Source organism: Tupaia chinensis, unplaced genomic scaffold, assembly GCF_000334495.1.
Source record: "Tupaia chinensis unplaced genomic scaffold, TupChi_1.0 Scaffold000443_1, whole genome shotgun sequence".
Classification (NCBI taxonomy): Eukaryota; Metazoa; Chordata; class Mammalia; order Scandentia; family Tupaiidae; genus Tupaia; species Tupaia belangeri.
The window spans coordinates 3,158,318-3,172,876 of record NW_006159948.1 but is presented as its reverse complement, the minus strand read 5'-3'; the positions used below and the strand labels follow the sequence as shown (position 1 = coordinate 3,172,876).

Sequence of the window (14,559 nt, the reverse complement as noted above, 5' to 3'; positions counted from 1 at the left end):
TAACAGCTTGCATGGATCACTGCATAATTTTAAAATATAATGGCTTTTCTTGCCAATATTTGATTTTCCAAATCTAAATCTGTTGAATTTAACTGTATCTATGCCATGCATTCCAGGCATTCCAGGTAATTTTTGTTTGTTTGTTTCCTAAAGATTTATCTTAGATTATGCACCTGAATTTTCTTTTACTTGAAACTAGTTTCCCTTGGCTCTGGTTCTTCTGGTGGCTTGTTCTCCAAAATGGAATAAATTCGTTTCTGCACATGCAAATCAACTAAATAGGCTGGATCACAAGTCTGAGACATTCTTACAGGCTAATTGGGTGGGAATAGAGCACGTGTCTAATTATGTAGATAATGTGGTTAATAGAGCCCCCAAATTATATCATTCAGTTTTTAATTACTCAAATTACTTAGATCGTATTAACCAGATAATTGCCTTCATTGCGTAGATGATTATTATAACTAACCAATGTTATTTATGCATGAAAATAAGCATGTGCATACCACATAGGTTGAGTTCAATCTTTTAGCTACCTTACTTGCATGAGATATTGCATTTAAAGGAGCATATATTTTCATATTCACCAAGATTTATTTACCACCTATTATGTCCAGAAAGAAAAGTAGACCCTGGATTAACAAAATTGACATAACAGCTATTGTCTCCAAGAAGTGTAGTGGGTTCTGGAGAGGTAGACATATAGGAAAATATTTATTTTGAAGATGCAAAAGCAATGGTAAAGATATAACAGAATATTTTGGGAGAACAGAGGAAAGGGAAAATGTGTGTATGTGTTGTTTGGAAAAAACCTTCTTAGAAAAAGTGCTGCCTGAGCTGAGCTATTAAGTTTAGTCTGAGGGGATGAGAAGAAAAGGGAGTGTCAGAAAGGCATTCCCAGTAGAGGGGACAACATGGGTGGCAACACAGATAAACTCTGGGAAACAGAAAAATGCCTTGTCCCGTGATTTTGGAGAAAGAGAATGAGTAGAAAGTTTGCTAATGGGTTATTGGAAATTGAAAGTGTTCACACCTGCTGGATTCAATTTCCTCAAATAACTTGAGGATAAACTGAGAATGAGGCTAGTAAGCGTTGAATTGTGGCTTTGTGAAAGTGACAAAGGTGTGGAATAACTGCTGAAGGGAATGGAATAAATAAACAGACACAGACAAGTAGAAAGACTGAGAGGTAGTTCTCAAGAGTGTAACTGCTGTTGGACATCACAGATTTCCAACAAGGCCAAAATGCAAAAATACTAATATATGATTTCCCTAGCTCCATCCTTGCCACCTAGGCATAGGAAAAGAGAAAAAAAATGATCTAGTATTGGAATTTTCTTATTTGAGGGTAGCATGAAAATGGAGTAAAAAGGACTTAGAGTATTGGTGAAAGAGTAATTAAGGGGACCAGCAGTTAGCCTAATGGCTATGTTGCTGGACTCCCATGTAGTCGACAGTGGTTCGAGTCCTGGACCTGGTAACTTAAAACTCATGCCAGGCACATATGCATGTGTGCCCAAGATCCCTAGAGAAGAATAGAGGAGAAGGGATTGCGGCGTGGCCAATCCCCCGGGGGGTGATTTCTCACTTTCTGTCTCTCTTTCTCTCTCTGTCTTTCTGGCAAGTGCATGTGCCCTATGGCAAAAACAAAAAAACAAAAACAACAACAACAACAACAAAAACCAAAACCAAACAAACAAAAAATAAGCATAATTAAGATGATTGACAATAGGGTCCAGATAGTTTTGAAAAGAAAGAGAAGCCAAGAGGAAGTAAAAGAAAGGGAACATGAGGCTAGGTGTTTCCATGAAGCAATGGAAAAATACAGAGTGTGGAATAATTTGATACCTAGTTGTGTAGGCAGAATTCTAAGATGAACCCTAGTGACCTATGCCCTTTATAATCTTCATTCCTTGAGTGAAAAATTAGGACATGAGAATTTAATGGGTGTTATTCTATAAATTATGGCCAAGGTGAAGAGATATTTTCAGATGAAATCAGGGATCTCTGATTGGTTGACTTTAGTTAAATAAAAACTAAGACGATCCTGGAGGGCATGACCTAATTAAGACAGTCTTTTAAAAGATGGTTTAGAAGTCATAGACTTGCTCTCTCGTTCTCTTAAAGAAGGAATCTACTATTAGTTTTGTAGCTGCAAGAAATGTTTTGCCAAATGTGTGAACTGGAGAGAGGACCTTGGAGCATCAGATGAGACTGCAATAGTCCCAGCCACTCCTTTTTCAGTTTTGTGAGCTCCTGAGTGAGGACCCAGCTAAGGCTGGCCCTAACTTCTGATCTACATAAGCTATGAGATAATAAGTAGATGAAGTTTAAAACTCTCGAGTTTGTGATATTTTTTATGCAGCATTAGCAAACTATTATACTGATGAAGCTAAAAATGTACATGAGCTGACAATTCTACTTCTCAGTGTATAGTCTAGAACTGTGCTGTTATGACTGAATGCTTGTGCCTCACCTCCTCTGTCCACTACTCAAAACTAATAAGTTGAAGCCCTTAGCTTCAACGTGATGGAATCAACACATAGGTCCTTTAGGAGGGAACTAGGTTTAAATGAGGTCATGAAAGTAGAGCCCCCAGAGTAGGATTAATGCCCTTGTAGGATAAGAAAGAGACACCATGTCTTCTATCATGTAAGGAAATAGTGAGAAGACAATCCTCCGCAAGCCGGGAAGAAATCCCCCACCAGAACTCAATCATGACAGCACCTTGATCTTGAACATCTCAGTCTCCAGTACTCTGAGAATTGTCTGTTGCTTAAGCCACTCAATCTATTCCATTTTAAGTTAAACCAAGATAGGTGTCCAATACGGTAGCCATGTACTACATCGGCACTGAGTATGAAATGTGGCTAGTCTGAATTGAGATATGCTGAAAGTTTTAAATGCATACTATATTGAAAAGACTTATGAGAAAAGGTAAAATAACTTAAATTTTTATACTGATTTTACTGTGAACTACTGTTTATGGTATATTGAGTTGAATAAAATACACTATAAAAATTAATTTCACCTGTTTCTAACCTTTTTAATGTGAGCTACACATATATTAAGTTTCCTCGTAGACACATTATTTTTATCAAGAGTGTTTCTCTAGAGCAAATCTTGCATTCAGTAATAAGAGACTTCTACTTAGATGTTCATCATGAGATTGTTTAGATGTGAAAAAAAGGAGGCAACCAAAATATCCATTTATAAGCGAATGAATAAATACAATGAAGTATATTCAATGCACACATCACCGTCTCTATGTGATTGTTTACCTTAATATTTGCATCCTATACTCAAGTTTCACATTATCTATAATGTTTTCTGACTACTTTACCTAATATAACAATGCCCACTTTTCTTTTCAAGGACTCTTGCAAGCCTACCCCTTTTTTTGCACTTTGTTTTGTGGTGGTTTGTGTTATCATCTGAAACACTGTATTTTCTTTTATGTATGCCCCATTCCCTTGTTAGGGTACAAGTTCCATGGGTGTGAGGACTTTGTCTTGCTCTCTTTTACATTCTTAGTATCTAGAAGAGTGTCTACTGTGTACTAGATATTCTGTAAATGTTTGCTGAATAAATGAATTATAGAAATTAGATTTCAATAAAAAATAAACCAACTGGATAATTAATAAACATACACTAACCAGACATAATTTATAACTTAAGATGTAAGTTTATAAGCTAAGTGATGTATAGTGATTAAATATATAAAATAAAGTTTTAAAAAATTGTGTTTGGGGACCAGAAGATGGTGTAATGGTTATGTCACTGTACTTCTATGTAGTCAACCTTGGTTTGAGTTCCAGACTCAGAGGCTTAGAACTCATGCAGGCCTGTGTGTCTGTGGGTGCCCAAGATCCTAAGAGGAGAATAGTGACGAAGGGATTGCAGCATGGCTATCCCCCACAGGGGTGATTTCTTGCTTTCTGTCTCATTCTGTCTTTCTGGTGTGCACACCCTAGACCAAAATTCTCTCTCTAAAAAAATAAAAAACATAAATAAATAAATAAATATAATGGTGCCCCACCCCCACATATATAGACACCAAAATATACCCACAGAAAACATACACACCACATATCCTTCATATATAAGCATGTATATGCATATATTTACATAAGGAATCTTGATAAAGTTAATAGAAAAGGGAATGAAAGTATGAATTTATTTTCGTGCAACATTTTTTTCTTTTTCTTTTAGTTTTTGTTATAGGATGCGTACACTCATCAGAGAGAAACAAAAAGAGATAGAGAGGAAAATGAGAAATCAGCCCTCAGAGGAGATGGCCACACCACAGTTCCTTCTCCCCCAGTCTCCTTTCAGGATTTTTGGCATACATGCACATGTGCCTGGCTTTATTTTCCAGCTGCTCGGTCCAGGACCCAAACCGCACAGCCAGCTACGTGGGATCCAGTGCTTTAATACCCAAGCCATTTGCTGGCCCAATTGCAAAAAATTTCCATGCATAGATTGTTTCCATGACATGCATTCTCTATGAACTTTTCGAACTATATATATTCATATATAGATACATAATTATGAATAATTATATATATAGTTGTATGTTTTATATATATAAAAGTATATATAATAAAATATATATATGGCATTCACTTAAGAATATTAAATATTCAGACACAACAAATACACATAACAGATTGTGTATGGAAGCAAATTCTTTAGTCAATTTGGGGAAGAACCAGGACTAAAATCCCAGGAGGAGGATGGAGGAGAAGGGATTCTGGGTTGGACATCCCCCATGGAGGGTGATTTCTTTTGAACAAATATGTTTCCCTTCCTGCTTTTTATGAATGATGATTACTTCTTAACCAAGATGTCTACAATTTCTTTCTCAATAATCTTTGTGGGTTTGTCTGTTCCAATGAGACCTACACATAGCTCCCAAGATAAGTATTTGAGACATCATTTTGTCTCAGCCTCAGGAACAGGGGCTTCCTATCAATTATCAATCACATTTGAATTTCTCAGCTCAGAAAGAAACTTCCAATTGTTCTGCATATACTTAAATGTATCTCTTAGCAATTCCACATGGTACCATTCAGTCTGGGCACATTACTCCTCATTCTCAGCCATGCCCAGAAAGAAGAATATCACATGTTTTCCCTCATAAGTGGAAACAAGAAAAAAAAAAAAAAGGACCTCACAGAAGTAGAGATGAAGAATGCCTACTAGAGGCTGGGAAGGAGGGGGGGGGAGGGAATAGAGGAATGCTTATTAACAGAAACAAAATTACAGATGGTGTGGTTGATAGCAATTTACTGTGTATCTCAGAGCACCTGAAAAAGAAGATTTTGAATGTTCCCAATACAGAGTAATGAGAAATGGTTGCAATGCTGGATATGCTCATTACTCTGAGCTAATCATTGCGCGTTGTACCAATGTGCTGGAAAATCACATATGTACAACCATTATATGTCAGTATAAAGCCCCATACTCTTTATTCTTCATTTATAGTTTTGCTGTTCACTGTATTGGAATGCCCTTTCAACCAAACTATATATTAAAATTCAATTCTTCATGAATTTTTTTCTTTAAAGAGAAATTTTTGCTATAGGGCATATGTACTCACCAGAGAGACAGAGAGGAAGTGAGAAATCACCCACTCAGGGGGGTGGCCACGCTGCAATATCTTCTTGTCTATTCGCCTCTCAGGATCTTGGTTATGCACACACATTGGCCATTGTAAGTTCTAAGCTGCCAGGTACGGGACTCAAACCACAGTCAGCCATATGGAAGTCCAGCACCTAAACCACTATTTCACCTCCTGATCCCAATTCATGCACTCTTAATGTGAGTCTTAGGGAATGCTGGATATTTATAAGGCCCACATTGCAGACAAATTTGTATGCATTTTATGGGGACAATGAATCCATAAATTAAATCAGTTTAGTAAGTGTTTGCGCCTGTCACAGCTGCTCCCTCTAATTGCTCTATAGTCGGCAGGAATTTAATCTGGATCCAGAGTAACTGACCATAGTCAGGAACATTTCAGATTCCTTGTCTCCACATACAACTTCCATTTTACAGACTGTCTTGAAACATAGTTTTCCAGGGGTGTCTGGTAGTTCATGCTATAGTAGGCATGCAAAAAAACATGACTGTGTACAGCAGCTGCAGTGGAAGCCAGCAGCCTGCATGTGTGGGCCAGGGATAGCAGATAGGAGCTGGTACTTGAGATGAGACATAATGGATAATCCAGAGAAGGATGGCATTTCAGTCACAGGCAGGAGACTTCCATCTGAGCAGATGGAAGCTTAGGAGTCCCAGTAGGTTCAGCAACTGCTGGGGGTGGGGCAGGAGATGAGAGAGACAGCAGAGGGCATCAGAAAGGCCATCATGAAAGACCATGCATGTCCCACAGAACGGTGCAGGTTTTATCCTGTGGCCTAGGAGAGTTTCAGATGAAGCCTGTCATTCCTCCGCCACATATACTTCATAACAGTGAATGCTAAAGCCACAGCTGCTACCTCTTGGGGGAGCATTCCTTGTGGTGCCACGTTGAGTGGCAATTACAATTTCCAAATACGTATTTGTTTAGCAAATGCTTAGAGAACTAGCATTGTAACATACTGTTATATCCCAAATGTTCTTTAATTCTTCTTCTTTCTAGTCAGCCCCAAACCCTGAGATAGTCAACTTGAAAGACCTGTCTAAGAGCTTTGCTGACTCTTAATAACGTGTGCCCCATCAGAGCGCAGTGCACAGGCAGCTGTCCCGCCCTCTCTGCAGGACAAGAGGTGGGTTTGCTTCCTGGGAAGAACTGGAGAAGTGCTGGCCTGCCCCTTCACATTATTTCTGACTGTAGCTTTGGAATGCCTTCAGAAACTGAGAAGTACTGAGAGGAAGGACCAAAGGGAGTTTTAGGAGCAAGTGTCCCATTTCATGTTTCCTAATAAAACCTGATACCTGCAAAGCTGTGCCAAAGTTAGGTACTCATTTAAAGAAACAGCCATGTTTTCTCTTGAGCATACTTCAGTTGGTCTCAGAAGTTTCTCAATGCCAGTCCTCCAATGGGATGGGGCACTGCTCTTGGCTCCCCTCATCCCGACTTCTCTACAGGTCCTTAGGTTCTGCCAAAGGCAGCATATGGCATCATGACTCAGGGACAAGCTGATGAGCATGGTGATGACAAAGGGTTCTGACGCAAACCCCCTTCATCCTTTTACCCTTAACTGTGGAACCTGAGAGTAGAGACTTTTCTCTTCGGAGTGAATGATTGCAAAATGCCTTCTTGTTTTCAATGTGGTCCCTCATCTTGGGACTCATTATTTCTTTAAATATGCCTAAACGTGACTTAGTAATTTTATCCTCTTATGAAACTTATATAAACAAACAAAAGGTGCTTGAGGTGCTACAAATATTCGATCCCAAGCTCTCATGTGGCTTTTACCTTTCTTAGACTGGTATGAGATAAAAGGAAACTGGCTGTTTTCTTGTTAAAGATCAAGGTAATCAGGATGGTGATTCAAGACATAGTGTTGATCGCTGCAGGGAGAGGGGGAGGCCATGTGATGTTTTTCTATTAGGCACAGTATGTCAGATTTATGTCACTGTCAGAAAGGGTATTTCATTTCATGCCTATTTGTGATTTCTCTGTTGCTGTCGTTACCAGTTTTAAATTCCTAGCATCATCCTCAGTAAACAGAATGAGACTGTTAGTGGTGCATCCCAACAGTAAGAGAATAGCTGCTATTTCAGATTCTTACTCAATTCATGCACTGTCCTTCTACGTAAATACCAGTCTTATTCTTATCTCCACAATAATTCAGTGAACTAGAGGGTGTTTTTCCTATCCCACAGATGAGAAAACAGAGTTTAAGCAACTTGTCCAGGTCATACTGCTCTTGTTCATGGAGCTGGGATTAAAACCCATGCACTCACTGACAGGACTAGGTAGGATAAGGTAAGAGATATGCATAGTACAGGAATGGTCATGATATAGTCCCTGCGAAGAATACCTCTATCAGGCCAGCCCATGGCATGGTGGTTAAGGTGGCTGGACCCCTCATGGCCAACTGTGCAGTTCAAGTCCTGGACCAGTAACAAAAACTATGCCATATCCGTGTGTGTGGGTGTGCCCCAAATCCCATAAAGAGCAAGAAATGGAGGAAGCAGATTGCTGAATGACCATAGGGGTTGTTTTCTCACTTTCTCTTTCTCTGTGTCCCTAGCAAGTGCATGTGCCCTCTAGTAAATTTTAGAAAATACTTAAGTAAACCTTTTTCTATCTCTCCTTCTCTGTGCAGCTGTTGTTCATGGTGGGGGAAAGGGGCAAGAGTATCTAGGGCACAACATTTATGGATGAACTCACTCTCAGCCTTGTGCCAGTTCAGGATTTCTATCTGAGAGCAAGAAGTGCTTCCTGAAATCATACCTTAGTCCCAGACTTGCAAGCAGCCTTGCTGTGGAATCTGTGTGCTTAGTCCTTATACATCTTATCTACCTGGCTTCGCCCTTATGGATCAGTCGGTCTTCTATGTGGAAATAGATAAAACAGCCCCAAAGTGGCCTCTAGGTGCTGAAGAGACCTATAGAGACATAGCCCAACCCAGGTACCTTTCCTTAGGGTGTCCCCATGGCCTTTGGTTGGCCATTCTCTCATGCTGTGTTGCTTCCCGTGCTTCTCTCTTGTGCCTTTGTCTCACTTTACCCTCTTTAGTACAGAGGAAATTAATACTCCTTACTTGAGAAGTAAATTTCTGTATTTGCAGAACATCACAGAATACGGTCCACACTTGTCAGGCCAGGTGTTCCCAAGTGCCTTACTGTCAAGCCCAGGCACACCTGAGGTGCCCATTCAGGTCAGTGGTAATCCGAGGGTATACATGAGAGGATCTCAGAACAGAGTCTTGTGAAAGAAATTCAAACTGCCTCAGAGAAAAGAAAAGGTAGGGGATAGTCTACAATCCTAGGACATTAGGTGAGGAACTCTCCACCTCAAAGACCCTGTACACTTGAAAATCCTTTAGTGCACTGGGTAGGTTCTGAATGGGACTAGACTTTTCTAGTTTGCTGACAAATGGCAAAGTGATTGCTAAGGCAGAGATCCTTCTCTTGTTCTGTATGACTGAGCCTTAAGAGGACACTGGGATGGTGGCTGACAATATGGGAACTATCTGTGATACCCTTCAGTGACAGACCAGCCCATTCCTAGAGTCAATGGACCACAGAAAAAGCACCTGTAAGCTCTTAAAAACATGTGTCCAAGGCCAGCAGTAGCCGAGGTATGGCTGAAATGAAAAGGGTATTGCAATCTGTTCACTTTGAATTTCTCAGCATCACTCTAAAAAATTCTTGGTAGTTCTTCTAGACAAACTTTTGACACTAACATCTGAGCAGCTTAGTTGCTCCTGCCTTTTCCTCCCTTACAGAGATTATGCCAACAGATCGTGTATTAAGGACAACACCAAGCAGAGAAGTCAAACAGTGCTAAGCTGAAGAAAGATCTAGGCTTATGTGATTCAATGTAATATAAACAAGACTATGATAATAATAAAAAAAAATTAAAAAAGAAAGATCTGGGCTGTGGGGGACCAGCACTTGCCTCTTTGATCAGGTTCATGAATCTGGGTCCGAGGCGCCACGGCTTGTGTCGATGACACTGTAGGGAGCTGACGGTCAGCTGGGAGGCCCGGTGGGAGGCAGTGGCCACCATGTACACAGCATCGTACATCAGAGCTGCTTCAGTCTGCAGAGGGAAGCACATGCTTCATCTGTAAAGCCACCTTTGCTTGCTTTCCTTTAACGACACAGTCACCCTCCCTGCTTTCTTGGCCCCATTCGTCTGATTTCAAAGGCCTCTTATTCTTCAGCAGAATAGTTTTACTCTTCAATAGCTTTTTAGGTAACGTAATCCTCACATCCCAAAGTAACTTGGAGTTATAACTTTGCTTTGTTTCAGGTACTTATTTATTTCATTATTTTTAAAGCAGCTTTTATTAGCCATTGGACTTTACTCAGAGAACAAATATTTTGGAATGCCTTCAATGTTAAACACAGTGTTAAATCAACAGCAATCAACAACATTGAACTACAAGCTACTAAAGCTCAATATTGCAATATCAGATTTTGTTGTTCAATCTTTTTCTATATCTGTTTATCTATCTACTCATCAATTTACATTTTGTAGAAAGAAACTGCCACAAGTAAAGCTAATAGGTGATTGCTAAGTAAGAATATTTGGGTTGGTCACTTCTATTTACCTGAGTCAATAAGGTCTTAGTCACGGAATTGAATTCAACAGTGAGTTGGGATGACTTTCTGAAGAACAGACACGTGTAACGTGTTCAGAACATGCCTGCTCTTGCCATATGTGCTTTCTTGATGGAGACTGAGAATAGTTCCATGTGGGGCTGGACGTCTCATTTCTTCCCTTCTTCATGAAATTTCTCTCATTTGCAAAATTTTACATAACATGTCATTTTATAAAATATATTGCTCTTTAGTCATTTTAAGGATAAATTTTTGTAATATCTTTACATTTTACTTGAGGTTTTCTTTGTAACTTTAAATACACGAGCTTGTTTGAAGTTTTCAATACTCCCTCACACTACAAATAAGCAGAATGGATAGATAAGGCAATTTTAATGTGGAAAACTAACCTCCAGGTAAGGAAGATATTGATTTCTGTGTGTATATATAAATATGTGTGTGTGTGTGTGTGTGTGTGTGTGTGTGTGTGTGTGTATATCAGAAATTTACTTCTCAAGTAAGGAGTATTAATTTCCTCTGTACTAAAGAGGGTAAAGTGAGACAAAGGCACAAGAGAGAAGCACGGGAAGCAACACAGCATGAGAGAATGGCCAACCAAAGGCCATGGGGACACCCTAAGGAAAGGTACCTGGGTTGGGCTATGTCTCTATAGGTCTCTTCAGCACCTAGAGGCCACTTTGGGGCTGTTTTATCTATTTCCACATAGAAGACTGACTGATCCATAAGGGCAAATACAGATAGATAAGATGTATAAGGACTAAGCACACACACACACACACACACACACTCACACACACACATATATATATATATATATATATATATAATGCTATTTGCTTGGTATTATATGTATATAATAACCAGCAAAGCTAAACCTAGAACCCAGGTCATATAATGTAGAATATGAAGTGGTTTTCTAATATTAGGTGACTTGTTTAGCATTTAATATGCATTGATTGAGCATATTTTTATTTTTGAATTTTAATTTTGCCAGAGATTATGTTTGCTTGCTAGTGTGTGTGTGTGTGTATGTGTGTGTGTGTGTGTGTGAGAGAGAGAGAGAGAGAGAGATAGAGAGAGAGAGAGAAGTCAGAAAGTACCCCCAAAATGGAATGGTCGTGATGCAATCTCTCAATCTATTCTCTCCCATTTATTGCTCCTTTTAAGAGTTAAGGCATTCAGGGACCAGCAGTTAGCGTAATGGCTATGTCGCTGGACTCCCACATAGTCAACTGTGGTTCAAATCCTGGACCCGGTGGCTTAAACTCACACCAGCGTGTGTGCGTGTGCGTACCCAAGATCCCGAGAGGAGAATGGAAGAGAAGGGATTGTGGGATGGCCATCTCCCTGGGGGAAATTTCTCACTTTTCCCTCTATTAGGGTTTTTTTTTTTTTTTTTTTTTTTTTTCTCTGGGGCACGCTTTCCTCTGCAAAAAAAAAAAAAAAAAAAGAAAGAAAGAAAGAAAATAAAAAAAGAGTTAAGGCATCCAAACACATGATCAGCATGCTTTAAAGCTGCCAGATCTGGACCTTGGACCATGCAGTTGGCCATGTGGGGTCCGACCACCCCAAACACAGCACCGTCAGCTGGCCCCATTGAGGGTAACTGATGGAGTAGCAAGGAAGGATAGAGGGTACTACACTTTACAGTCCTTTAGTCCCTCAGCTAGGGAATGTCTTTACTTTGAATTCTTATTCTGTGCAATCCTTATCACTACATTTTCTATGTTTATTGTCATTTATCTATGTCACTGGACTCCCGCATAGTCGACCACGATTTGAGTCCTGGACCCGGTGGCTTAAACTCACACTGGGTGTGTGTGCATACATGCCTAAGATCCCAAGAGGAGAACGGAGGAGAAGGGAAGGTGGGGTGAGCATCCCCCCGAGGGGTGATTTCTTGCTTTCTGTCTCTCTGTCTGTCTTTCTGGCGAGCACACGTGCCCTATAGCAAAATCATCTCAAAAAAAAAAAAAAAAAGAAAGAAAGAAAGAGAAAAAAAGAAAGAAAGAGAGAGAAAGAAAGAAAGAAGAAAGAAATTTGGGCACACACACACACACACACACACACACATCTGGCATTTTTTAAAGCTCCTGGGGCTGGTATTTGAAGAGGGGCTGGCCGTGTGAAATTTGGTCCCATATATGCATTGAGTGTAAGTGCTACATCACAGAGCTGGCCCAAGATACAATTTAAGATAAATCATTTCATTCACACTTATATAATTGATGTAGGTTTTATATTAGTGGTAGTGGTGGCAGTGATTGCTAAAGTTTAGAAATGTTTTGACCATTTCAGTTATAATCTTTTTTTTGAGGAAGAGAACATGGAGCCTTATGGAAATTAAGTGACTGTACAGGCTACTCTGCTAATCAGCGTCATGAACAGGGGTTTTTTTTTTTTTTTTTTTTTTTTATGCGAACTTTTTTTTTTTTTTTTTGAGAGATTTTCACTGTAGGGCGCGTGCGCTCGCCAGACAGACAGAGAGAGACATAGAGACAGAAAGCGAGAAATCACCCCCCAGGGGGGATGGTCACGCCGCAATCCCTTCTCCTCCATTCTCCTCTCGGGATCTTGGGCACGCACGCACACGCGCCGGGCATGAGTTTTAAGCCACCGGGTCCGGGACACGAACCGCGGTCGACTACGTGGGAGTCCAGCAACATAGCCATTACGCTAACTGCTGGTTCCCATGAACAGGGTTTTAACACATGCTTGTCTGATCTTAGCAACCACATTCGTTATCTGTCTGGATACTAATTTGGTTAAATTGAGGAAGAGTAAACTATTGGCAGATTCAGGCTGTTAAAAATGCAATCAATGATAATAGCTGACATTTATCAAGCACTTGCTATATGTCAGGTATTGTTCCAAATTCTTTAGAAACATTGGATTTTCACCATATCTGTTACTCCTTGGTAGATAAAGAAATAAGAAATTAAATGGAAGTCCCAAACTAGTAGTGGAAAAGTCAGTATTTAAACCTGAGAAGTTGATGTTAGAGTTTATACTCTTAACTATGAAGCTATTTTGCCTCTAAACCAAATTACTTGACTGATGATTTAATTATCACAATAATAGCTCAATCGTGGTTCAAATTTACTAACAATTTACTACATGCTAGTCTTAAGCATTTTACATATGTTATCTCCTTTAATTATTTAATCAAAACTCTTAAAACAGGTATTGTCCTTTTTTGACAAACAGGGAAATTAAAGTATGGAGAAATAGAATAACTTATCTTAAATTATGTAGCAATTGTAAACCAACTGCTTTTGTTTTTGTTTTAGATTTTTGTCATGAGGCATGTGTGCCAGAGACAGATGGATCAAAATAGAGATGGAGGGAAAGTGAGAAATCACCTTCCAGTGGGGATGGCCATGTTGCAATCCCTTCTCCTCCATTTTCCCCTTGGGATTTTGAGCATGTAAACACACACACCCATGTTTTTCAAGCTGCCAGGTCCAGAACTTGAACCTTGGAGCCAACTTTGTTGGGAGCAAGCACCTTAACCATCACACCACCTGTTAGCCCAAAGTATACTGATTTTTAACAAAAATTTCAAGAACGTACAAAAGAAAAGGACACTCTGTTCAATACATGGTGTTGGGAAGACTGAATATACACATGCATAAGAATGAAATTAGACCTTATTTTTCACTATATACAAATATGAACGAGAATTGTTTCAAAGACTTAAATATAAGACCTGAAACTACAAAACTGCTAGAAGAAAACACAGGAGAAAACACTGTGACATTGGTCTGGGCAATAACTTTTTGAACAGGACTCAAAATACAGGTAACAAACAAATCGGATTATATAAAACTAAAATACTCTGCACAGTCACAGAGTAGGGGAAGGAAGAAACAGAGTAAAGACTCAACCTACAGGGCGACCAGCAGTTAGCGTAATGGGTATGTTGCTGGACTCCTACGTAGTCAACTGCAGTTCGAGTCCCGGACCTGGCGGCTTGAACTCACGCCGGGCGCATGTGCGTGCGTGCTCAAGATCCTGAGAGGAGAATGGAGGAGAAGGGATTGTGGCGTGGCCATTCCCCCTGGGGGGTGATTTCTTGCTTTCTGTCTCTCTGTCTCTCTCTGTCTTTCTGGCGAGCGCACTCGCCCTATAGCAAAAAAAATCCCCTCCAAAAAAAGGGAAAAAAAAAAAAAAGAGTCAACCTACAGAATGGGAGAACATATTTTTTCAGACTATACATCTGATAATGGGTTAATATCAAACAATCCAATAGCCAGAAAACAAATAATCAGATTAAAATATGGACAAAAGATCTGGATAGACTTTCTCAAAAGA

At 39.7% G+C, this 14,559-nt stretch overlaps 1 protein-coding gene across 1 annotated transcript in view; it reads right to left on the bottom strand.

Annotated features, from left to right (window-relative positions):
• Window positions 1-14,559, bottom strand: part of GRIK1 (glutamate ionotropic receptor kainate type subunit 1) — a 160,487-nt gene that overhangs the window by 89,566 nt on the left and 56,362 nt on the right. Inside the window, exon 6 of the mRNA XM_027774499.1 lies at window positions 9,578-9,721. Coding sequence (XP_027630300.1) covers window positions 9,578-9,721 — 144 coding nt within the window. The remainder of the gene's footprint in view (window positions 1-9,577; window positions 9,722-14,559) is intronic.